The sequence below is a fragment of the Schistocerca gregaria genome, chromosome 5, assembly GCF_023897955.1.
Source record: "Schistocerca gregaria isolate iqSchGreg1 chromosome 5, iqSchGreg1.2, whole genome shotgun sequence".
Taxonomy (NCBI): domain Eukaryota; kingdom Metazoa; phylum Arthropoda; class Insecta; order Orthoptera; family Acrididae; genus Schistocerca; species Schistocerca gregaria.
Window position 1 is genome coordinate 97,320,059 of NC_064924.1, and position 27,519 is coordinate 97,347,577.

The 27,519-nt window shown below is 43.1% G+C and overlaps 1 protein-coding gene across 1 annotated transcript in view; it reads left to right on the top strand.

Moving 5' to 3' along the window:
* The first annotated feature begins 259 nt into the window (after positions 1-259).
* LOC126272285 (serine/threonine-protein kinase Nek7-like) overlaps positions 260-27,519 on the top strand; it is a 65,519-nt gene continuing 38,259 nt past the window's right edge. The window contains exon 1 of the mRNA XM_049975042.1: positions 260-764. Within this exon, the coding sequence (XP_049830999.1) occupies positions 534-764 (231 nt within the window). The 5' untranslated portion in view covers positions 260-533. The remainder of the gene's footprint in view (positions 765-27,519) is intronic.

Consider the following 27,519-nt stretch of genomic DNA (forward strand, 5'->3'; position numbering starts at 1 on the left):
CAGCAAAACAACAACCACTGTGTAAACGTGTCTGAATTTCTCGCGACACAGTCACAGTTAATACATACGACAAGAAGACAATCAAAATTTCAGTACCATGAGCTTTTATACGGTTTTCTGATCTCAGATACAGCTAGTCTAAGCTTTCTCCTTCCGACGGTAAAAAGCAATAACACCGTTACTTAGCAACTGTAAGCGTAAACAATGGCAATGACGCATCGCAACGTCAATGATACCACATTAGTAGCTGTTGAGAGCTACAATTCGGAATACAACATTTCTGTGATGAAAAGAAACTGTGTCGCTGATACAATGAAGCGACATCGGCTACCTCATACACTCAATCAAGCAGAATGTTTACGAGAGCGCAAGTCAAAGCTGGAGAGCATAGGTTGTCACCTGTTACTTGTCGAATCTCGCGTCTGCGCAGTCGTTCCGTAGGGGAAGTCGCGTCGCCGCCCCACATTCCAATTGACGGCGCGGAGCAGAAAGTACGTTGAAACGAAAAGAGTGCGCATAAGCCTCTTCCCGACATGAGTGACGCGGAAATTCTGGCTCTGACGGCCAACCTAGGGGAGTCGCGTTACGGAAGCTTAAATCAGTTTAACGTTGAGCGACAGATCGGCAAAGGACAATTTAGCGTCGTTTATAGAGCACGTAGCAAAGTGGACGGATCTGTCGTTGCCTTGAAAAAAGTGCAAATCTTCGAGATGATGGACGCAAAGGCTCGCCTTGACTGTATGAAAGAAATCAAACTGTTGCAGGTAAAGGATTTAAATATTTTACCGAAACATGAATGCAACTATTTGCAAACACTAATTCTGTCACGGATAGCAGCAGCAGCTTGACCCAGCAAGATCGTAGTAGTAGCAGTAATAATAATAATAATAATAATAATAATAATAATAATATCACTACTAATAATATTATAATAATAGTAAACACTTTTGCCCCCCCTTCCCCCCGCAGCACGTAGGTTAGTTCATGTAAGTCTTACTGTGAGCAACCATTGTTCACGTAATATGTAGCCCCCTAGCACGTATGGACGTATCAAACGATGAGAACTTACACATTCACTGTTTGATCAGTGAGAGTTTCATTACCCACAGGTTTGTTGTGGCGTTTTGTAGTAAATTGTTCACAGTAATAGTGCAATCAGTACGGTAGAAGATTTATTTACCGCAGCTATGAGACAGTTCTGGGAGTTACAGTTTGGTGGGATTCGTACTGACTAATTTTGTACAACAATAGCTTCCTCACCATTGGCGGCATCGACAATCCGATGTATCTTGTTGAACATATAGTGTTCAGAAATATATCGGTGAAACATTATAAAAGTCGACTTGTGCATGTTACGTAAATACGAATCGATGATAGTGGTAAATATTTTCATCGCATTTGCTATTTATTTATTTATCGGGTCGCATGATCCGGGGGAACGGTAGTCAGTTGAACACACGGAAGCCTTGCGTTTGCTTTATCAGCACACGTCTCGTAAGTTCTAAAGTACCTCCTGGCGTGAAACAAGGGTTTCTGACTCTGGATTATTACTATCGGTTAGCTACTTTCATCGCTCATTCGTTTTATGAGCAGTTATTTGCCCGTAACAAAAATTTCCGAAAACTTGAAAAGATAGTTCCACTTTCAGCTCGTGTTTTTAATTAGAGGCAAATAAACGACAAGAAACGTCACTTGCAGCAGCATCCAGAGTAATGTAACCAATACTTCATTGAATTACCAGTATGTTTTCGCCTCACACTCGTTGAACTTTGGTTGGGTCAACCGAAAGTTTTGGTTCTACCCCCTGACCGTAGATAGTGACAAACTGTGTTGCGTTGGATTTAGTAAAATCTTACACAATTTCCATTGTATTTGTACATCCCAGTACAAAATTACACAAAACTTATCACAATACAGTTAAAACTCAATTAAATCACTCTAAAATATGTAACTTACATTCTACTCTCCCCTTAATCTTACATAAAGTTTCTTGTTTCTTGGACTTGGATTGGTGGGTGCCACACTAGTTGTAACAAAGTCGACACAACAAAAATAGCAGTGTACAGTTTTCCTTTCTACACAATGTTATCAGATGGGGATGTACATTTTAACTGGTGGGTGCAGATCTGGAGTTTGGTCCTGTATGTTTGTGTTCGTTTGTGTGTCTGCCGACCTGCGAGTGCTTTTGTCACATCATCTTTGTGTATATATATATATATATATATATATATATATATATATATATATATATTGCTGCAACCTACAATTTTTATCTTCCACATTTCCCTCCAGTGCTAAATTGATGATTCCTTCATGTCTCAGGAAGTGCCCTAGTGACTGACCCCTTCTTTTATTCAAGTTAAGCTAAAGATTTCTTTTCCTCCCAATCCTGTTCAGCACTGCATTGGTTATGCTGCTCACTCATCTGGTTCTTAACTTCAATATATTTATGGTATCCGTATTAGTAGAATAGCTTAAATTGCAGTATTCCGTTCATTTGATTGTAGTGATATTATTGCTTAGGTATAGCTGGTGAATGGCATAGAACTGGTAATAAATTAGTAATAAGTAAAAAACTGGCAACGAATCTTCAGCATTTTCTGTAGTATCACGTTTCAGAAGCTTCTATATTCTTGTCTGAACTGCTTGTCCACAATTCTCTTTCCTATAAGACTAAACTCAACACAAATATCTTCATAAAAGAGTTCATAACACTTAAATTTGTATTTTATGTTAACAAATTTCTCTTCTTCAGAAATGCTTTCCTTCCTAGTCTACATACTACCCTATACCTTCTCTACTTCAATCAAACTCCGTTATTTTACTACAAAAATAGCAAAACTTATCTACCACTTTTACTGTCTCATTACCTAATATAATTACCTAAGAATTACCTGATTTAATTCTCTACATCCCATCACCCTTGTTTTGCTTTTGTGTGTGTATGTGTGTGTGTGTGTGTGTGTGTGTGTGTGTTTTTTGTCTTTAGCGTGTGTGTGTTTTGTCTTTAGCGTAGGCCCTAAGTTAGTTTAAGTAGTGTGTAAGTCTCAGGACTGATGACCTCAGCAGTTTGGACCCCTAGGAATTCACACACATTTGAACATCAACGTTTTTTGTTGTAGATACCAAACCCATCTCACTCCCTTCTCCACTTCATTTCATGCCCTTCAAGTGTTATAACTGCCATCTGGTTTCTGTACATGTTTATATACTCTTTCTCTCTCTGTATTTTATCCCTGCTGCCTTCAACAATTCAAAATGTTTATTCCAGTCAACATAGTCAAAACTTTTCTCTACATCTCTTATTGTGGTCTTCAGTTCAGAGATTGGTTTGATGCAGCTCTCCATGCTACTCTATCCTTGCAAACTTCTTCATATCTGAGTATCTGCTGCAACCTACATTCTTCTGAATCTGCTTAGTGTACTCATCTCTTGGTCTCCCTCTACAAGTTTTACCCTCCACACTTCCCTCCAGTACTAAATTGGTGATTCCTTGATGCCTAAGAATGTGTCCTACCAACTATCCCTTCTTCTAGTCAAGTTGTGCCACAAATTCCTCTTCTTTCCACTTTTATTCAGTACCTCATCATTAGTTAAGTGATCTACCCATCTAATCTTCAGTATTCTTCCTTAGCACCACATTTTGAAAGCTTCTATTCTTGTCTTGTCTAAACTATTTATCGTCCATTTTTAACTTCCATGCATGGCTACACTCCATACAAATATTTTCAGAAAAGACTTCCTGGTACTTACATCTGTACTTGACATTAACAAATTTCTCTTCTTCAGAAATGCTTTCTTTGCATTGCCAGTCTACATTTTGTATCCTCTCCACTTCAACCATCATCAGTTATTTTGTTCCCCAAATAGCAAAACTCATCTACTACGGTACTTTATGTGTCTCATTTCCTAATCTGATTCCCTCAGCATCACCTGACTTAATTCGACTACATTCCATTATCCTCGTTTTGCTTTTTTTGATTTTGATTTTATATCCTCCTTTCAAGACACTGCCCATTCCATTCAACTGCTCTTACAATGTTGAAGGCAATCCTCAAAGTTTTTATTTCTCCTCCATTGATTTTAATTCCTGCTCCAAATTTTTCTTTTGTTTCCTTTACTGCTTGCTCAGTATATAGATGGAATAACATTGGGGATAGGCTACAACCCTGTCTCAGTCCCTTCTCAACCGCTGCTGCCCTTTCATGCCCCTTGACTCTTATAACTGCCACCTGGTTTCTGTACAAATTGTAAATAGCATTTCACTCCCTATATTTGACCCCTGCCACCTTCAGAATTTGAAAGAGGGTATTCCACCCAAGACTGTCAAAAGCTTTCTGTAAGTTTACAAATGTTAGAAACATAGGTTTGCCTTTCCTTCATCTATCTTCTAAGGTAAGTCATAGGATCAGTATTACCTCATGTGCTTCAGCTTTTGTACGGAATCCAAATTGATCTTCCCTGAGGTCGGCTTCTACCAGTTTTTCCATTCGTCTTTAAAGGATCCGTGTTAGTATTTTGCAGCCATGACTTATTAAACTGATAGTTTAGTAATTTTCACACCTGTCAACACTACATCTACATTTCTACTCCTCAAGCCACCCAAGAAAAATGACTGCCGGAAAGCCTCCGTGCGCGCTCGAATGTCTCTAATTTTATATTCGTGATCTCCTCGGGATGTATAAGTAGGGAAGCAATATATTCGATACCTCATCCAAAAATGCATCCTCTCGAAACCTGGACAACAAGCTACACCGTGATGCACAGCGCCTTTCTTGCAGAGTCTGTCACTTGAATTTGCTAAATGTCTCTGTAACGCTATCATGCTTACCAAATAACCCTGTGACGAAACGCGCCGCTCTTCTTTGGATCTTCTCTATCTCCTCCGTCAACCCGACCTTGTATGGATCCCACACTGATGAGCAATACTCAAGTATAGGTCGAACAAGTCTTCTGTAAGCCACCTCCTTTGTTGATGGACTACATTTTCTAAGGACTCTCCCAATGAATCTCAACATGGTACCTGCCTTACCAACAATTAATTTTATATGATCATTCCACTTCAAATCATTCTGCACGCGTACTCCCAGATATTTTACAGAAGTAACTGCTAACAGTGTTTGTTCCGCTATCATATAATTATACAATAAAGGATCCTTCTTTCTATGCGTTCACAATACATTACATTTGGCTATGTTAAGGGTCAGTTGCCACTCCCTGCACCAAGTGCCTATCTGCTGCAGATCTTCCTGCATTTCGCTGCAATTTTCTAATGCTTGCTTTCTTTGGGATTGGAATTATTATATTCTTCTTGAAATCTGAGGGTACTTCACCTGTCTCATACATCTTGCTCACCAGATGGTAGAGTTTTGTCAGGGCTGGCTCTCTCAAGGCTATCAGTAGTTCTAATGGAATGTTGTCTGCTCCTGCGGCCTTGTTACGATTTATATGTTTCAGCACTGTGTCAAATTCTTCGCAGAGTATCATATCTCCTATTTCATCTTTGTCTACGCCCTCTTCCATTTCCATAATATTTCCCTCAAGTACAGTTCCCTTCTATGGACCCTCTATATACTCCTACCACTTTTCTGCTTTCCCTTGGATTGGTTTCCCATCTGAGCTCTTGATATTCATACAGGTGGTTCTCTTTCCACTAAAGGTCCCTTTAATTTTCCTATAGGCAGTATCTATCTTACCCCTAGTCATATACGCCTCTACATCCTTGCATTTGTCCTCTGGCCTCCCCTGCGTAGCCATTTTGTACTTCCTGTTGATCTCATTTTTGGGACATTTGTATTCCTTTTCGCCTGCTTCATTTACTGCATTTTTATGTTTCCTCCTTCCATCAGTTAAATTCAATATCTCTTCTGTTATCCAACGATTTCTACTAGCTCTTGGCTTTTTAGCTACTTGATTCTCTGCTGCCTTCACTATTTCTTCTCTCAAAGCTACCCATTCTCCTTCTATATTTCATTCCCCTGTTCTTATCAATCGTTCCCTAATGCTCCTTCTGAAACCCTCTAAAACCTCTGGTTCTTTTGGTTTATCCAGGTCCCATCTGCTTAAGTTCCCACCTTTTTGCAATTTTTTCAGTTTTAGTCTACAGTTCATAAGAAAGAAATTGTGGTCAGATTCCACATCTGCCCCTGGAGATGTCTTACAATTTAAAACCTGGTTCCTAAAACTCTGTGTTACCATTATATATTATATATGGAACCTTCCAGTGTCTCCAGGCCTCACCCACGTATACAACCTTCTTTCATGATTCTTAAACCAAGTGTTAGCTATGATTAGGTTATGCTCTGTGCAAAGTTCTAACAGGCAGCTTCCTCTTTCATTCCTTATCCCCGGTCCATATTCACCTACTACTTTTGCTTGTCTTCCTTTTCCTGCTATCAAATTCCAGTCCCATATGACTATTAAATTTTCCTCTCCCTGAACTATGAGAATAATTTCTTTCATCACATCATAAATTTCTTCAATCTCTTCTTCATCTGCAGAGCTGGTTGGCATATAAACTTGTACTGCTGTGGTAGGTATGGGCTTCATGTCTGTCTTGGTTACAATACTGCATTCACTGAGCTGTTCGTAGTAGCTTATCCACACTCCTATTTTTTTAAATTCATTATTAAACTACTACATTAACCCTATTTGATTTTGTATTTATAACCCTGCATTCACCTGACCAGAAGTCTTATTCTTCCTGCCATCGAACTTCACTAACTTCAACTATATCTAACTTTAACCTATCCATTTCCCTTTTTAAATTTTATGACCTACCTGCCCAATTCAGAGATCTGACATTCCACGATCCAATATGTAGAATACCTGTTATGTTTCTCCTGATAACAACATCCTCCTGAGTAGTCCCCACCCAGAGATCCGAATGGGGGACTATTTTACCTCTGGAATATTTTACCCAAGAGGGCGCCATCATTATTTAACCATACAGTAAAGCTGCATGCCGTTAGGAAAAATTAGGGCTATATTTTACCCTGGCTGTCAGCCATTTGCAGCACCAGCACAGCAAGACCATTTTGGTTACAAGGCCAGATCAATCATTCAGACTGTTGCCCCTGCAACTACTGAAAAGGCTGCTGCCCCTCTTCAGGAACCACATGTATGTTTGGCCTTTCAACAGAAACCTCGCCATTATGGTTGCATCTATCGTACAGCTATCCGTATTACTGAGGCACGCAAGCCTCCCCAACATTGGCAAGGTCCATGGCTCATGGATCCACATCTACAAATTCTATATATGTAGATTTGCCTTTCCTTAGCATTTCATAGCACCATTATTGCCTTGCATGTTCCTACATTTCTCCGCTACCCAAACTGATTTCCCCCATAGTTTGCTTCTACCAATTTATCCAGTCTTTTATTTTGAACTAGAATATTAAAGTGATGGTTCAGTATTAATCATACCTGTCCATGCCTGCTTTCTTTGGGATTGCAATTATTACATTCTTCTTGAAGCCTGAAGGTGTTTCATCTATCTCGCACACCTTGCACACCAGGTGGAATAGTTTTGTCATGACTGGCTCTCACAAAGATGACAGTAGTTATGAAGGAATGTCATCTACTCTAGGGGGCTTGCTTCACTTAGGTCTTTTAGTGCTCTGTCAGATTCTTCTGACAGTATCATATTTCCCATCTCATCTTCATTTACTTCCTCTTCCCTTTCTATAGTATTTCTTTCTAGGTCATGTCCCTTGTATAGCCCCTCTATAAGTGCCTTACATTTTTCATCCTTCCCTTCTTTGCTTAATACTGGTTTGCTGTCTGAGCTATTCATGCAACTACTTCTTTTTCTGCAAAGGTTTCTTTAATTCTGTTATAGGCAGTATTTATCTTTCTCCTGGTTCTGCATGCCTCTTTAGACTTGCAGTTGTCTTTTTGGCATGCCTGCGTAGCTATTTTACACTTCGTGTCAACCTAATTTTATTAGATGTCCGTATTCACTTGCATCATTTTCTGCATTTTTATATTTTCTCCTTTCTTCTATTAGGCCCCAAATTCAATATCTCCTTTGATTTTTCAAGGATTTCTACTGGGCCTTCTTTTACCTATTTGACCCTCTGCTCCTTCCCCATCTCCTCTCTCAAAGCTGCCCAGTTATCTGTTATTGTAGTCCTTTCCTCTGTTTCAGTCCAACATTGGCTAGTGCTCACTTTGGCTCCTTGAACTTATCCAGGTTCCATCTCTTTAATTTCCCACCTTTTTGCAATTTCTTCAGTTTTAATTTTACAATTCGCTACCAATAAATTATGGTCAGAGCCCACGTTTGTCCCTGGAAATGTTAACAGTTTAAAATCTGATTCCCAAATCTCTGTCTTACCATCATATATCCAATATGAAATCTTCATGTCCCCATGTCTCTTCCTCATATACAGTCTTCTTTTGTGATTCTTGCACCAAGTGTTGATAATTAAATTATGCTCTGCGAAAAATTATACCAGGTGGTTTTCTCCTTCATTCTTTTTCCCCAGAGTCCATATTCTCCTACTATTTTTCCTTCTCTTCCTTTTCCTACTGTTGTATTACAGGACCCCATCACAACTATACTTTCCTCACACAATTGATTCTTTCAATCTCATAATCTGTGGAACTTTTTGGCTTATTAACTTGTACTGCTTTGGTAGGTGTTGCCTTTGAGCCAGTCGTGGCTACAATAAAATTTTCACTCTGCTGTTCATAGTAGCTAACCTGCATCCCCATTTTCTCATTCATTATATTTAGACCTGCCTTACCCCTGTTTGGTTTGGTATTTATAACCCTGTACTCATCTAGCCAGAATTCCTGATCATCCTGTTACTGAATAGCACTAGTTCCCACTGCATCTAACTTCAACCTATTCATTTCCATTTTTAAATTTTCTAACCTTCCTTCCTGATTAAGGGATCTAACATTCTATGCTCCAGCCTGTAGAAATAAAGCTTTTTTTTTAAATGATGTTATCCCACAGGGTAGTCCCCACCTGGATTTTACCTCTAGTACATTTTACCGAAGCATATGCCATCATTATTTAATTATACAGTAGAGCTACATGGCCTAAAATAAATTTGACAGTTGTAGTTTCCCCTTGCTTTCAGCCATTCACAGTACCAGCACAGCAAGGCCATATTAGCTTATGTTGCAAGGCCAGATCAGTCAATCATCCAGACTGTTACCTCTGCAGCTACAGAAAAGGTTCCTGACTCTCTTCAGGAACCACATATTTGTCTGGCATCTCCCACAGACATACATCTGTTGTGCTCGCACTTACAGTATAGCTATCTGTATTGTTGAGACATGCAAGCCACCTGATCTTGGCAAGGTCTGTGGTTCATGGGGGAAAGAATAATGGTGAAATATATATAACGTTTCACTGTATAATTTTAAATCTGTACTCAGTATCTCACTTACACATAATTTTCAAGAAATTGCAATTAAGGTGAATACATCATTTGAAAAGCACTATGCCAACAACCTGGCAAATACATACACCAAGCAGTTAATTGAAGGAAGGACTGCAACACAATAAACTCTCTAACATTTGATGTCATAATTTATAATGTATAAAATCAGAATATGCAGTACTTATCAATAGTGGCATCACACTCACAGGTGCCATTACCATTTCTCTTGGCAGTAAGATTGTGAACACAGGTGTACAGAGTGTGGCTTTATGAACAGGTAGACAGAAGAACTATGTTAAAGGGTTATTCATCCATACATTTAGAAATGTTCATAATAATAATTATTATTATTATTATTATGATTTCAGTGAGGGTCTTTTCCTATAGTGCTTTACTCAACTTTCTGTGGTGTGCGTGTACTGCCTATGGGCTCATGAACTTTGCCAGCAATAGCTGCAGTCAGCCTGTGAAAACTTCAGCCTGGCTGAAAACTTTTCTGCAGCCAGTCAGTCTGTAAGCCCATCCACATAAGTCTCTACATGTAAATTATACAAGTAGATTCCATCTTGATGATAGTAATGTAACTAGGCCTATTCCAGAAGTAGTGATCACCAAACTTCTCACTGGCGATAGCACTATTAGAGTTAGTTAGTCTTTGCAGACAGACTGGTTTGGTCAGTGTGAGGGTGACACATTATAATATAAGTAATGATTTATCAGTAAAGATCGTGCTTGATTGGCTTTAGAGCTCTAACAAAATTTAATGAAATTATTCCTATAAAGAATGCAAAATAATTCACAAAGGTTTTAAAACTAATGTTCCGAACAGAAAAAGTCCATGGTATGCTAAACTACCAACTAATCTGGTATGACCACCTCAATGGAATTGATAACATGCTTGTGCAGTAGTGCTTGACCCTGGGAAACCTAGTTCGAATCCTAGTGGTAGAAATAATTTTAATTGTCAGTATTTGGCCAGCAGGGGGAGGAGAAGTGGTGACATAAAGTTCCTGATCACTAGACATTATGTCAATGTCCTGATTTAAATACCACACCTCTCCACAGTGTCTTATGAAATAAGAGTGTGTGACTGTTAATGGTGATCTGTCCATCAGATGGGGATGTTAAGCTTAACTGCCCCGTGCTGTTTTGTCAAGCAGTAGGCAGTGGTCAGCACCAGTTTTCACCCTCTTCCTTCCGTCATCATCATCATCATCATCATCATCATCTACATCTACATCTACATGACTACTCTGCAATTCACATTTAAGTGCTTGGCAGAGGGTTCATCGAACCACAATCATACTATCTCTCTACTATTCCACTCCCGAACAGCGAGCGGGAAAAACGAACACCTAAACCTTTCTGTTCGAGCTCTGATTTCTCTTATTTTATTTTGATGATCATTCCTACCTATGTAGGTTGGGCGCAACAAAATATTTTCGCATTTGGAAGAGAAAGTTGGTGACTGAAATTTCGTAAAAAGCTCTCGCCGCGACGAAAAACGTCTATGCTGTAATGACTTCCATCCCAACTCGTGTATCATATCTGCCACACTCTCTCCTCTATAACGCGATAATACAAAACGAGCTGCCCTTCTTTGCACCCTCTCGATGTCCTCCGTCAATCCCACCTGGTAAGGATCCCACACCGCGCAGCAATATTCTAACAGAGGACGAACGAGTGTAGTGTAAGCTGTCTCTTTAGTGGACTTGTTGCATCTTCTAAGTGTCCTGCCAATGAAACGCAACCTTTGGCTCGCCTTCCCGACAATATTATCTATGTGGTCCTTCCAACTGAAGTTGTTCGTAATTTTAACACCCAGGTACTTAGTTGAATTGACAGCCTTGAGAATTGTACTATTTATCGAGTAATCGAATTCCAACGGAGTTCTTTTGGAACTCATGTGGATCATCTCACACTTTTCGTTATTTAGCGTCAACTGCCACCTGACACACCATACAGCAATCTTTTCTAAATCGCTTTGCAGCTGATACTGGTCTTCAGATGACCTTACTAGACGGTAAATTACAGCATCATCTGCGAACAGTCTAAGAGAACTGCTCAGATTGTCACCCAGGTCATTTATATAGATCAGGAACAGTAGAGGTCCCAGGACGCTTCCCTGGGGAACACCTGATATCACTTCAGTTTTACTCGATGATTTGCCGTCTATTACTACGAACTGCGACCTTCCTGACAGGAAATCACGAATCCAGTCGCACAACTGAGACGATACCCCATAGCTCCGCAGCTTGATTAGAAGTCGCTTGTGAGGAACGGTGTCAAAACCTTTCCGGAAATCTAGAAATACGGAATCAACTTGAGATCCCCTGTAGATAGCGGCCATTACTTCGTGCGAATAAAGAGCTAGCTGCGTTGCACAAGAGCGATGTTTTCTGAAGCCATGCTGATTACGTGTCAATAGATCGTTCCCTTCGAGGTGGTTCATAATGTTTGAATACAGTATATGCTCCAAAACCCTACTGCAAACCGACGTCAATGATATAGGTCTGTAGTTAAATGGATTACTCCTACTACCCTTCTTGAACACTGGTGCGACCTGCGCAATTTTCCAATCTGTAGGTACAGATCTATCGGTGAGCGAGCGGTTGTATATGAGTGCTAAGTAGGGAGCTATAGTATCAGCGTAATCTGAAAGGAACCTAATCGGTATACAATCTGGACCTGAAGACTTGCCCGTATCAAGCGATTTGAGTTGCTTCGCAACCCCTAAGGTATCTACTTCTAAGAAACTCATGCTAGCAGATGTTCGTGTTTCAAATTCTGGAATATTCCATTCGTCTTCCCTGGTGAAGGAATTTCGGAAAACTGCGTTCAATAACTCCGCTTTAGCGGCACAGTTGTCGATAACAGTACCATCGGCACTGCGCAGCGTAGGTATTGACTGCGTCTTGCCGCTTGTGTACTTTACATACGACCAGAATTTCTTCGGATTTTCTACCAAATTTCGAGACAATGTTTCGTTGTGGAACCTATTAAAGGCATCTCGCATCGAAGTACGTGCCAAATTTCGCGCGTCTGTAAATTTTAGCCCATCTTCAGGATTTCGCATTCTTCTGAACTTCGCATGCTTTTTCCGTTGCCTCTGCAACAGCGTTCGGACCTTTTTTGTGTACCACGGGGGATCCGTTCCATCTCTTACCAATTTATGAGGTATGAATATCTCAATTGCTGTTGCTACTATATCTTTGAATTTGAGCCACATCTCGTCTACATTCGCATAGTCAGTTCGGAAGGAATGGAAATTGTCTTTTAGGAAGGCTTCTAGTGGCACTTTATCCGCTTTTTTAAATAAAATTATTTTGCGTTTGTTTCTGATGGATTTGGAAGAAATGGTATTGAGCCTAGCTACAATGACCTTGTGATCACTAATCCCTGTATCAGTCATGATGCTCTCTATCAGCTCTGGATTGTTTGTGGCCAAGAGGTCAAGTGTGTTTTCGCAACCATTTACAATTCGCGTGGGTTCGTGGACTAACTGCTCGAAATAATTTTCGGAGAATGCATTTAGGACAATCTCGGAAGACGTTTTCTGCCTACCACCAGTTTTGAACAAGTATTTTTGCCAACATACCGAGGGTAGGTTGAAGTCCCCACCAACTATAACCGTATGAGTGGGGTATTTATTTGTTACGAGACTCAAACTTTCTCTGAACTGTTCCGCAACTGTATCATCGGAGTCTGGGGGTCGGTAGAAGGAGCCAATTATTAACTTAATTCGGCTGTTAAGTATAACCTCCACCCACACCAATTTGCACGGAGTATCTACTTCGACTTCACTACAAGATAAACCACTACTGACAGACACCAACACTCCACCACCAATTCTGCCTAATCTATCTTTCCTGAACACCGTCTGAGACTTCGTAAAAATTTCTGCAGAACTTATTTCAGGCTTTAGCCAGCTTTCTGTACCTATAACGATATCAGCTTCTGTGCTTTCTATTAGCGCTTGAAGCTCAGGGACTTTTCCAGCGCAACTACAACAGTTTACAACTATAATTCCGACTGTTCCTTGATCCAAGCACGTCCTGTAATTGCCAAGCACCCTTTGACATTGCAGCCCATCCCGCACTTTCCCGAGGCCTTCTAACCTAAAAAACCGCCCAGTCCACGCCACACAGCCTCCGCTACCCGTGTAGCCGCCAGCTGAGTGTAGTGAACTCCTGACCTATTCAGCGGAACCCGAAACCCCACCACCCTATGGCGCAAGTCAAGGAATCTGCAGCCAATACGGTGGCAAAACCGTCTGAGCCTCTGATTCAGACCCTCCACCCGGCTCTGCACCAAAGGTCCGCAGTCGGTTCTGTCAACGATGCTGCAGATGGTGAGCTCTGCCTTCATCTCGTAAGCAAGACCGGCAGCCTTCACCAAATCAGATAGCCGCTGGAATCCAGAGAGAATTTCCTCAGATCCAAAGCGACACACGTCATTAGTGCCGACATGTGCCACCACCTGCAGCTGGCTGCACCCTGTGCTCTTCATGGCATCCGGAAGGACCCTTTCCACATCAGGAATGACTCCTCCCGGAATGCACACGGAGTGCACACTGGATTTCTTCCCCTCCTTAGCCGCCATATCCCTAAGGGGCCCCATTACGCGCCTAACATTGGAGCTCCCAACTACCAGTAAGCCCACCCTCTGCGATTGCCCGGACCTTGAAGGCTGAGAATGATCCTCTGAAACAGGGCAGGCGGCTGCATCTGGCTCAGCCAGAGACAGTGCCTGAAACCGGTTTGTCAGACGCACCGGGGAGGCTTTCTGATCAGCCTCCGGGGACGCCTTTCGCTGCCTGCCACGCCTTGGAACGACCTCCCAATCAACCACAGGCGAGGGCTCAGCCCCACTGCGGGCAGCAATCGGGGCAACCACAGCGGCAGACCGATCTGGGGACAGACGGGATGAGGTTGACATCCCCGTGATACCCGAGTCCGGCTCCCCACAGTGGTGCCCATTGGCAACAGCCTCAAGCTGCGTGACCGAAGTCAGCGCCGATTGCAGCTGTGAGCGAAGGGATGCCAAGTCAGCCCTCATCCGAACACAGCAATCGCAGTCCCTGTCCATTCTAATTGATGTTTAACAACAGTTACTGAAACACGAGTCCGTGCCTAGATAACGCAAGCGGAACACACAAAGAATGTATCAACTAACCTGTACAAATGCCTAACGACTGCGCTACAATCTGCTGAATTTACGATTACAGTAACTAAAACTCGAAATTGCACCTCCTATACGAAACTCACACGCAATTTAAATAAGAATCTACGAAGTAAACACTAAAGCGCAATGCTACAACTGTCAAATACTATAATACGCCCGAAATATATGAATTAAACAATGCAAGTACCCAAAAACACGCAAAGAAATTAAACTATCTAACAAATAAGTAAGCTAGGGTTATACGACTTGCTGCAGCGGCTGCTTATCCAACGGCGGCAGGGAGCACACTGACTGGCCAACCGACACTGGCCGTTCACAACAAAAACAGAAGACAGACGACTACGCGAATTTGCACTATTCAGGTACTAAGGCGTGATGCTACAACCCTCAAATACTATAATACGCCCGAAATATATGAATTAAACAATGCAAGTACCCAAAAACACGCAAAGAAATTAATTAAACTATGTAACAAATAAGTAAGCTAGGGTTATACGACTTGCTGCAGCGGCTGCTTATCCAACGGCGGCAGGGAGCATCATCAAATACAAACACTACATTACACTTAAAACACACACACAGTATTGCAAATATTTGTAATGGAGCATGTTGTAAATAAATAAAAAAAGGTAGTATTGAGAATTCACCAAATAAATGGAAAAGTGGAAAGCTGCATGGAAACTAATAAATAGTGTTGTTAAAGATACAAGAAAAAACAAAATTAATCTCTGGCCCCAAGAATTCAGTGATTTTTTTTTTCCATTAAATCAGCTGAAGTAGGAAGTGCTATTATCAAATCTGGTATCTGTTCATCAGAGTTAGATCATAACGAAATACAAGCAAGTTTTGTTTCTTTGAGGTCTCATGTGGTTTCGTACTAAGAATAGTAAAGCAGTTGAAATTGTCATACAGTTTAAATACATAGGATGCAATACACTGAAGAAAATAATAGATTGTATTCAAGACCTGTTCAAATATCATATAAACAACTGTATATTAGAGGGATAGTTTCATATGTAGCATAAATTCTCTACGATAGTTCCAGTACATAAAAAGGGAGATAAATTGTAAATAATGCCATCATTCATTGGATCTAGTGTGATACTACCAGCGAAAAACTGCACCTGTTGGAGTGGGTCTGACTAACTTTTCTCCTATACTCTCGTGTATAAAATGTCTGTCCAAAATATATTCTTCCCTATACCTACATCTTAAAGTTGGTCTCCGCTCATTTGTGTTTCTCGTTTCTACCGTCTCTCCTCTCTTCGTTCACACTGCTTGTATCTCCATCCATCTCTCTTTTTCTTTTATTGCCACCAACTCTCACTGACCATCAGTATCTCCTATCTCTTTGGCTCGTATTGTTATTATCTTCATCCATCTCTTGTTCTCTGTCACTGCCACTTCCTGTCTCCTACCATCATTGTCTCCTCTCTCTTCCACCATTACTGTCTCTTGGCTACTCTCTTTAAGCACAAAAAAGTGTGACTATGTTTGCGTGCCAAAATTTTTGGTGAGGAAGGCAGAATGAGGATTGAGACAGCTGGTTCCCCACTTCTCTGTCAGAGTTTGTTAAGTCTTTTAAAGAGGATCATATTTACCTTTTTTGTGCTCTGTCAGGAGCTCTGTTCCACTGAGTGCCGCTTGTATATAATGAATTCTATAGGTCAGTAAAGTTTTGACATTTTATTTACATACTTCAACATATTTATATATCTTGTCAGACATACACAACAAAAAATTTGTTTAATATAAGATTAAGACAGTCATTTGCTTTACATTTATTCTGGATACTTTCCTCATCTGTCTCAGTTCATCGAAAATGCATGGCTTGTGATTCATATCTTCAAAGAGCAAAAATGAAATTAGAAATATTTTACTGAATTTTCACTCCTTCCAGTTTTATGTAATTTTTGGCAGTCATTTTAAGTTCTTTTCCAGCATGTTAATACTGTTTTTAACACATTTCTGTTACTGCGGTGCCACTTTGGGCATATTTGTGTAGGCTTGAAATGCCCATTAGACAGATATAGCACATCATAAAGTTTTTTTGATGAAAAAATGCTGCCTAAAGACATAGTTTGATGATCCCCGAATCCTTACGAGGATGTAAGAAACCTCGCTATGTGTACATATGTCAGTTAAAACTACATTTATAGTGGTGCCTCTGACTGGGTATTACCTACATATTTTTTATGCACGTGTGTGGTAACTTTGAACCTCTGGATCTTAATAACATACTCATATAATGATATCAAAAAGTTTCAAGATTCCACAAGAAAGTGATCTTAGGAACATTTGGTAAAAATTTTGACTATCTGCTATGAACAGAAGTTATAGAAGGGGCCATCCTTACTGTTGGTACTTTCAGTACCCAAAAACCAGGGTTTTCTCAGGAACCAACCAGGAACAAGTGGTGCTTTTATAAGCTGCCTAAGACCCCAGACCACACCTAACGCGAAAGAGCCAGCCAATTTGCTCAATTTGCCTGGACTGGAGGAAGTGTGTATTGTTTAAATTTTTACACTATGCTGTAGGATAGCTGGACTCTGTCTGTTCTTCTTATAGGTATACAAATGGTCTCTAGGCTACCCAGAACATTTGACCTCTTATCTCTGTGATGAATAGTGCCTGAGATATGGCCCCCTCCTACATGCACCATCTGATATACAGGTGATACAGTTTTTCTTTACCCCCTGTGGGTCCGGGGGGTAGAATAGGCCCGAGGTATTCCTGCCTGTCGTAAGAGACGACTAAAAGGAGTCCCTCCCCCTCAAGGGGGTAGTTAGCACCTGTGTCCGGAGACGGACAGTTTCATGACCTATATTTGCGTTCATTTTGGTTTTTCACTTCTTCTGGTTTCTTCCTTCCTTTGGTTGGTTCCTTTCTTTGTTCTTCTCCATCTCACTGTCTTACTTACTCTTCTCCTTGCCTTCTTCTCCTTGCCTTCTCCTTCTCTGGTCTCCGCTTCGGCATTTGAGACAGTCTGTCCTTTCTTTCCCTCTCTCCTTTCTTTTTCCTCTTCTTCCTTCCTCCCTGTGTGTGCCTGAAGGCTGACCCACGCGTTCGCACGCGTAGCCGGTGACGGGGTAATGCGTAATTCCCTGCCCTGGGTAGACAAGTAAGGCACGCACGTACCCCCTGGTAAAGGCCAGGCCCAGGGAGGGGTGATTGCCTGAGCTGACACCTTCCGATCATGCCGATTGGTCCCTCCGTCCGTTTCTCGGGAGGTGAGACCTGAGGTGTGAACAATCACCTAAGGCGGGAGTGCCCTCTGAGAGGGTCCCCACAAGGAAGGAGCGCGCCATAGGAGACGCTGGCAATCATGGGGGCTTCCTCCGCAATGGATTTCTCTTCTTCTTGTTCTCCTCTCTTGACTTCTGCCCACAAATGGAAACTTGACCAGCCACCAGTGACAAAAGTACTACTGCCTGCCCCGCAGTTCCTCGTAGTTTCTCAATCTGAGGACGGAAAGGATTTTTCCTCTGTCAACCCTTTCGTTATCCAGAAGGGCGTAGATTCCATAGCCGGATCTGTCAAGTCTTGTACCAGGTTGCGTAATGGTACCTTGTTACTAGAAACTGAGAGCGCCCTTCAGGCACAAAAACTGCTTCGGGCCACACTCCTGTACACATTCCCTGACAGGGTGGAGGCTCACCGCACTTTGAATTCGTCTTGTGGCGTGGTATATACTAGATTACTCGACGGATTGACTGACGAGGAGATTCAGTCTTTCCTCGCTGAGCAGGGCGTGACGGCTGTCCATAAGGTCATGAAAAAGGTCAACCTTGTACCCACCCGGACACTTTTCTTGACCTTTGATAGTGTTCAGCTGCCGTCGCGCATCAAAGCGGGCTACGAGGTTATTTCTGTTCGCCCCTATGTCCCAACACCTACGCGCTGCTACCAGTGTCAGCATTTTAATCACACTCGCCAGTCTTGTTCCGATGCGGCTACATGTGTGACTTGTGGCAGGGATGCCCATGAGGGTGACCGTCCACCTCCGTCTCCTCGTTGTGTGAACTGTCGCGGTGACCATGCAGCGTCCTCCCGTGACTGTCCCATCTACAAGGAAGAACGCTGTGTCCAAGAAATTTGGGTCAAAGAGAAAGTCTCCACCTCGGCTGCTCGCAAGCTATTTGCTTGTAGGAAGCCCATGTTGCTCCCAGCGGAGAAGTACAGTACTGTCGTCGCCTCTCCTTGGACTACCAGGGAGGTGGCGACACAGACATGCGATCTGACCTTCACCACTACGGTCGTCTGTTCGGCCAGTGCTAAGATCGCCCGGTCGACGTCTCCTCTTCCTCCCATCACCTCTCCGATAAAAGCACCTTTATCAGCTTCTGCCAGGACGAAGATCGAGAAGTCAGATGCACGGGCCTTCAAGAAGGAACCGTCTCGTGCAGACCTACGTACCTCGAACCCTCAGCCATCGACCAATCCTTCCACAAAATGACCTTCCAAGAAGGCTCATAGGAAGCACAGTTCTCCTTCCCCGCCACGGCGCATTTCTCCTCCTGCGCCACCCAGCGGTTGCCGCCCCAGGCCGTCTTTCGTTTCACCTGGCCGCACCGTTGGTAGCCGAACATCTGGCCGTTCACCAGAGGAGGAAGCTCCCCCTCCCGGCCATCTTCACAAGATGGCCGATGAACCTATAGAACAAATGGACGATGACTGTCTGCCTCCTGCTAGTGGCGGCAGTGCTCGCTTGAAGCCGGGCCCTCAGCGGCCTTCGAGATGACCCCTTCTTGCATCTTCTTCTTCTCACAATGGCACTTATTCACTGGAATATTCGCAGCATTCGCTCCAACCGAGAGGACTTGAAATTGCTGCTCCGCTTGCACCGTCCACTCGTCGTAGCCCTCCAGGAAACGAAGCTACGCCCATGCGATCAAATTGCCTTGGCACACTACACCTCTGTGCGTTTTGACCTACCCCCTATGGCGGGTATTCCAGCTCATGGAGGGGTTACGTTGCTGGTCCGGTATGATATCTACTATGATCCCATCACATTGCACACCGGCCTGCAGGCAGTTGCTGGTCCGCATTACTCTCCCCACTTTTACATTTTCCATTTGTACTGTTTACACTCCATCGTCGTCTGCCGTTACCAGGGCAGACATGCTGCAAATTATTGCTCAGCTACCTGCACCATTTTTGTTAACTGGAGACTTCAATGCTCACCATCCTCTTTGGGGCTCTCCAGCATCCTGTCTGAGGGGCTCCCTGTTATCAGACATTTTCAACCAGCTCAATCTTGTCTGACTCAATACTGGCGCCCCTACTTTCCTTTCAGATACCTCTCACACCTATTCCCATTTAGACCTCTCTGTATGTACTACCCAACTTGCACGCCAGTTTGAGTGGTATGCCCTTTCTGATACATATTCGAGCGACCACTTCCCGTGTGTTATCCATCTCCTGCATCATACCCCCTCTCCGTGCTCAACTAGTTGGAACATCTCCAAACCAGACTGGGGGCTCTTCTCTTCCAGGGCGACCTTTCAGGATCAAACCTTCACAAGCTGCGATAGTCAGGTCGCACACCTCACAGAAGTCATTCTCACTGCTGCTGAATATTCCATCCCTCACACTACTTCTTCTCCACGCCGCATACCGGTCCCCTGGTGGACTGCAGCATGTAGAGACGCCTTACGTGCTTGTTGACATGCTTTACGCACCTTTAAACGCCACCCTACAGTGGCGAATTGTATCAATTATAAATGATTATGTGCGCAGTGTCATCGTATTTTTAAAGAGAGCAAGAAAGCCAGATGGGCTGCTTTCACAAGCACCTTCAACAGTTTTACTCCTTCTTCTGTTGTCTGGGGTAGCCTGCGCCGGCTATCTGGCACTAAGGTCCACTCACCAGTTTCTGGCTTGACGGCCGCGAATGACGTCCTTGTGGCCCCTGAGGATGTCTCCAATGCCTTCGACCGCTTTTTCGCAGAGGTTTCGAGCTCCACTCATTACCCCCCTGCCTTCCTCCCCCGAAAACAGGCAGAGGAGGCTAGGCCACCTAACTTCCACTCCTCCAATCGTGAATGCCCCATTCACCATGCGGGAACTCGAAAATGCACTTGCCCGGTCACAGTCCTCCGCTCCAGGGCCTGATTCTATTCATATTCAGATGCTGAGGAACCTTTCTCCTGCGGGTAAAGGTTTCCTTCTTCGTACTTACAATTGAATCTGGATTGAGGGACATGTTCCTGCATGCTGGCGCGAGTCTATTGTTGTACCGATTCCTAAGCCGGGGAAGGACAAGCACTTGCCTTCCAGTTATCGACCCATCTCGCTTACCAACTGTGCCTGTAAGGTGATGGAGCGAATGGTTAACTCTCGTTTGGTTTGGCTGCTCGAATCTTGACGCCTACTTACCAATGTACAATGTGGATTTCGTAGGCGCCGCTCTGCCATTGACCATCTGGTTACCTTGTCGACCTTCATTATGAATAACTTCTTGCGGAAGCTGTGTTCTTTGATTTAGAGAAGGCTTACGACACGTGTTGGAGGGCGGGCATTCTCCGCACCATGCATAGATGGGGCTTTCGCGGTCGCCTCTCGCCTCCCTCTTTTTATTCGTTCCTTTTTAATGGATCGACAGTTCAGGGTACGTGTGGGTTCTGCCCTGTCAGACACCTTTCGCCAGGAGAATGGGGTGCCACAGGGCTCCGTTTTGAGCGTCGCTCTCTTCACCATAGCGATCAATCCAATAATGGATTGCCTCCCAGGTGATGTATCAGGCTCCCTTTTCGTGGACGATTTTACCATCTATTGCAGCGCGCAGCGTACATGTTTCCTGGAGTGCTGTCTTCAGCGTTCTCTTGACCGTCTTTACTCCTGGAGTGTCGCCAATGGCTTCTGTTTTTCTGCCGAGAAAACGGTCTGTATTAACTTCTGGCGCTACAAAGAGTTTCTCCCACCGTCCTTATGACTCGGCCCCATTGATCTCCCATTTGTGGAGACCACAAAATTTTTAGGTCTTACATTTGACAGGAAACTTAGTTGGTCTCCACATGTCATATTTGGCTGCCCGTTGTACCCATTCTCTAAATGTCCTCCGTGTTCTCAGTGGCACGTCGTGGGGAGCGGATCGAACCGTCCTACTTCTCCTATATCGGTCGATCGTCCGCTCCAAGCTGGATTATGGATGCTTTGTATACTCCTCTGCACGGCCGTCCATCTTACGCTGCCTCAACTCCATACAACATCGGGGTTTATGGCTTGCGATCGGAGCGTTTTATACTAGTCCCGTCGAGAGTCTTCATGCTGAAGCCGGTGAATTACCACTCACCTACCGGCACGATATACTGCTTTGTCGTTACGCCTGTCGGCAGGATGTATGTCTCTGCCCTGCTACCCCCTAGAGTTCGCTTTCGTCGCCTCCTTCAACACTTTGATTTGTCACTTCCTGCAACCTTTAGAGTGGGCGAGAGCCACACGCCACCTTGGCTCCAGGCTCAGGTTCACGTTCACCTTGACCTCTGCTCACTCCCAAAGGAGGTTACTCCCGGTTCAGTATACCACTCCCGTTTTGTCGAACTTTGTTCGAAGTTCATTAATATGACCTTCATTTATACAGATGGCTCTAAGACCAATGATGGGGTTGGGTGTTCTTTTATTGTCGGGGCACAATGTTTCAAATACCAGCTACATTGCCATTGTTTGGTCTTCACAGCTGAGCTCTTTGCCCTCTACCAGGCTGTTCTTTACGTCTGCCGCCACCGACATTCTGCATATGTCATCTGTTCCGATTCTCTGAGCGCCATCCAGAGCCTCAGTGATCCGTATCCGGTTCACCCTTTCATGCACCGGATCCAACGCTCTCTTTAGCAGCTGGTGGACGACGGGTCTCCAGTTAGCTTTATGTGGGTTCCTGGCCATGTCGGTATCCCTGGGAACGAAGCTGCAGGTGCCACGGCTAAGGCTGCGGTCCTCCAGCCTCGGACGGCTTCTTGTTGTGTCCCTTCATCAGATTGTAGCACGGTCATTTGTCGGCGCATTTTATCGCTGTGGCATGCCGATTGGGCTGCACTTACGGACAAGCAGCTTCGGGCCTTGAAACCTATTCCCGCAGCTTGGACATCCTCCTCACGTCCTTCTCGGCGGGAGGAGGTCGTTTTGGCCCGGCTATGAATTGAACACTACCAGTTCAGCCATCGCCTATTAATACGTCTTTTATAGTGTTGTCCCTTTTAGTTGCTGTTTTAACCTTGTGCCTTGCGGTACATTCCTAAATTAGTCGGAGCGCTAATGACCATTGTAGTTGTGCGCCGACATAAAGCAAGCTGATTCTTGCTGAATGGAAATGAAAGTCAGCAGATCGTTTTTAGTCTAACTTACAAGATTCTGTCAGATGATCAAAGTTATTTCAAGTTTTTGGAAATAAATGTAGATGATGAAGTATTCTGTAGGAGTCAGTATACGAAATATTTCAGTGTTAAGTTGTTCAGAGTAATTTATTTGTGAAAGTGACTTACAGATTGTGTACCTGAAATATACATATATTAGAATATCTTGTGTTTAATTTTTCCAAAGCATAATATCGTAAATAATAGTATTATTTTACAGGGAAAGTCCAGCTGTAAGCATGACAACTTAATACTCAAGAAGAAAGCCATTAGCACAATTGCTGGTTTTTCACACAGTCCACACAGTAAACCTCTGTTCGTAAATGAGGTACCAGAAGTAAAATGCTGAAATGTACATTGTTACACCATAAGAAGCAATAGATGTGTTATACTCCATATCACTGACTATGAACTCGTGGAACACTATAATTTAGTAGTGAGCTCTCAAACATTGTAAATGATTATCAGAACAAGCATTCTAGCAAACACTACACAACTAGGATTACATTGCTCTTTATGCCCAACCCAGGATACATATTTGAAATTACTTAAAAATCTAAACTGTTCACAGAAACATTAAACTTTATTTATTCAGTTGCATTTTTCACTAGATATAACCATAATTGCCTTGATTTTGGTTCTGGCTGGAAAATTTTGGGTCACATAACTTTTTAAGTAGTTTAGATAAGCAGTTTGATGTTTTGAAACTGGCTGTAAGTTCATGTCTAGTAGTTTGGTAGGAAAATGTAGCCTCTTTAGTAGCACACTTCAGATCACTGTTATTACCATATTTGGCTTTAAAAATTTTCTTTCTCTTGGTGAAGCACTAGCATTAATAGCACTCCTATGTTTAGCTGTTTTCACATGGTCTTTAATATCACCATTTCCTGTGTGTACAACAGAAAATTCTCCAGTATAGTGTGTGCAATAAACACATTAAATGTTACTGTCAACACATAATAAATCTCAAAAACTTGTATTCATGTTGCAGGTTAACATTAAACACACACTTTCTTTTGCCCATTGCCAAACAATAAGATAAAAAACAAATTGAAGTAAAATGATCAAAAGTGTGTAGATGAGTTTCCTTGCACATGCAAACAACATAAACACATTGCCCCTGTTGTGTTGCCAAATGCCTAAGTGAAAAGTTGTGGTGGAATTGGTAGCCGTGTCGCCCCGTTGACATCAGTGCTTGCTCAAAGGCCAGCTGAGTGAGGTGTATGGTTGTAAGAGTATGTTTAAAAAGGCTAACTTGAACATAATATGTCTAAAATTCAAAAAGATCTTCACCAGGCCATCTCAAATTCTGGACATTTTTGTAACCCTGCACACCACTAAAAAATCAGGACGCTTCGGGCTAATCTTGGATGTATGCTAAGCCTATAAATGACTGGTTAGTTGCTCATCCAGTCTGTGATATAAAGGAATTTATCAATTATAGTGTAATTTTATATTGCTGACAACTAGTGCACTGTTATTTTAAGTTACCAGTTGCATTGTATTACGTGTGTCACATTGTGAATTACCATAATTGCCTTATCGTTATTATTATTATTGGTGGTTAGCTGTCAAGCAAGCAACTAAGAACATATCCTGCTTTAAACATAGCTTGTAGCTTTCTAAAATTCATTGCCTTTTTTTTCTTCAAACCCTTCATGCTACGTTATTGACCAAAAGTTACCTGAAAACTTAAGAAATTAATATATGTAAAAACCCTTGTTAACCAAACCAAAGGGGGAAGCTGTTGGAGATAACAGTTTTTTTGGTTATTTCATGGACACCTAAATACATACTATAGGGTTTTGTATTGTAATTACAGTATGTATTTTTGAAAGGATCTCTTTGTAGGCAGCACTTACTTACTTACTTTACTAAAGATGAAATTACATTTTTAGGATCATATTACATAGGTATACAATATACTGTACTTAGTAGTTTGTAGCACTCATTCAAAAAACTCAGTAATTTGTGTCAAACAATGGACAATGGGAAATCCAGGGTGGAATGTGTATTGCTGACCAAAGGCCTTAATGGCTGAAAGCTATGATCGTATGTGTCTTTTTATTGTGCATCTCCACTATAAGGTGAGTAGTAACTTTCCTTCTCGGTTATTTGTGTTTGTTTCTTGCATCCCTCGAAACATTTACAAGCAACCATGACCTGCTGTCTTTTCAGTAGCAGGATGCCAGCTGGCGTTGACTCCCTCCATTGTTCAATAAATTTTAGGATACCCTAAAAGACAACAAGATAGGTATAGCAAATCATCCACAACCCATTCATCCACTTCACACACAACCCCTCATTGCATCCAGCAATCTTTTTACCATTGGTGCCCAGTTTTTAAAATTATCTAAGTAATCTCTTTCGAGCCCCCTCATGCAGTTTCCTCTGACACATTCAAAGAGTTCCTGCTTTCACAGTAACACAGGTTTGTGCACACCTATAAATACACTCCTGGAAATTGAAATAAGAACACCGTGAATTCATTGTCCCAGGAAGGGGAAACTTTATTGGCACATTCCTGGGGTCAGATACATCACATGATCACACTGACAGAACCACAGGCACATAGACACAGGCAACAGAGCATGCACAATGTCGGCACTAGTACAGTGTATATCCACCTTTCCCAGCAATGCAGGCTGCTATTCTCCCATGGAGACGATCGTAGAGTTGCTGGATGTAGTCCTGTGGAACGGCTTGCCATGCCATTTCCACCTGGCGCCTCAGTTGGACCAGCGTTCGTGCTGGACGTGCAGACCGCGTGAGACGACGCTTCATCCAGTCCCAAACATGCTCAATGGGGGACAGATCCGGAGATCTTGCTGGCCAGGGTAGTTGACTTACACCTTCTAGAGCACGTTGGGTGGCACGGGATACATGCGGACGTGCATTGTCCTGTTGGAACAGCAAGTTCCCTTGCCGGTCTAGGAATGGTAGAACGATGGGTTCGATGACGGTTTGGATGTACCGTGCACTATTCAGTGTCCCCTCGATGATCACCAGAGGTGTACGGCCAGTGTAGGAGATCGCTCCCCACACCATGATGCCGGGTGTTGGCATTGTGTGCCTCGGTCGTATGCAGTCCTGATTGTGGCGCTCACCTGCACTGCACCAAACACGCATACGACCATCATTGGCACCAAGGCAGAAGCGACTCTCATCGCTGAAGACGACACGTCTCCATTCGTCCCTCCATTCACCCTTGTCGCGACACCACTGGAGGCGGGCTGCACGATGCTGGGGCGTGAGCGGAAGACGGCCTAACGGTGTTCGGGACCGTAGCCCAGCTTCATGGAGACGGTTGCGAATGGTCCTCGCCGATACCCCAGGAGCAACAGTGTCCCTAATTTGCTGGGAAGTGGCGGTGCGGTCCCCTACGGCACTGCGTAGGATCCTACGGTCTTGGCGTGCATCCGTACGTCGCTGCTGTCCGGTCCCAGGTCGACGGGCACGTGCACCTTCCGCCGAGAACTGGCGACAACATCGATGTACTGTGGAGACCTCACGCCCCACGTGTTGAGCAATTTGGCGGTACGTCCACCCGGCCTCCCGCATGCCCACTATATGCCCTCGCTCAAAGTCCGTCAACTGCACATACGGTTCACGTCCACGCTGTCGCGGCATGCTACCAGTGTTAAACACTTCGATGGAGCTCCGTATGCCACGGCAAACTGGCTGACACTGACGGCGGCGGTGCAAAAATGCTGCGCAGCTAGCGCCATTCGACGGCCAACACTGCGATTCCTGGTGTGTCCGCTGTGCCGTGCGTGTGATCATTGCTTGTACAGCCCTCTCGCAGTGTCTGGAGCAAGTATGGTGGGTCTGACACACCGGTGTCAATGTGTTCTTTTTTCCATTTCCAGGAGTGTACGTGCTTCATATTTACTACCTTCAGCGCTTTGTTCATGTTTTTGTTTCATAAGATACTATTTTGCAGGTTGAGTCTCAAAAATAGTACACAGCAATTCAATTTAAATATAGCTATTATGCCCAAATCCATTGGCTGAATTAGACTGATAACATCTTGGGGAAGGAAACATACAGCAATAGTGCCACCTTTTTAAATCACAGGGGTGTGTTGGCACATTGTCAATTAATAAGATTACTTTTTTTCACAGACCTTTGTCAATTAAAAACTTTCAGTACAAACTTATCACTAAACCATGTTGAGATTGTAAGACAAATCAAGAATTTTTTTGTGTCCTATAAAAATGGTTAGCACATTTCAGGCAACATCGTTCAAGGCTCATGATTTCTTTTGACATCCTGATACACATTGTGGGAGGGGGAGGGGGGGGGGGTTGGCAATCTGTGTGTGTCAGTGGCATTTAATACCAAAAGAACAGTTATCAATACTTTTTTCATTTTGTGCCCTGGACCAGACGTTTCTTTTGAGGAAATTAGGGATTTTGTAGGCAACCTCTTGAAATTAATACTCATTTCATCGACTTTGTAAATTTGGTCCTTAATGTGGTCTTGAGTGTAATCTTAAAACTCAATTTTGGAAACACAACAACAGTTGGGTCTGCAGATAACTTTTCTCCACATACATTCAGTTGCTGAATGCTATATCCATTTTT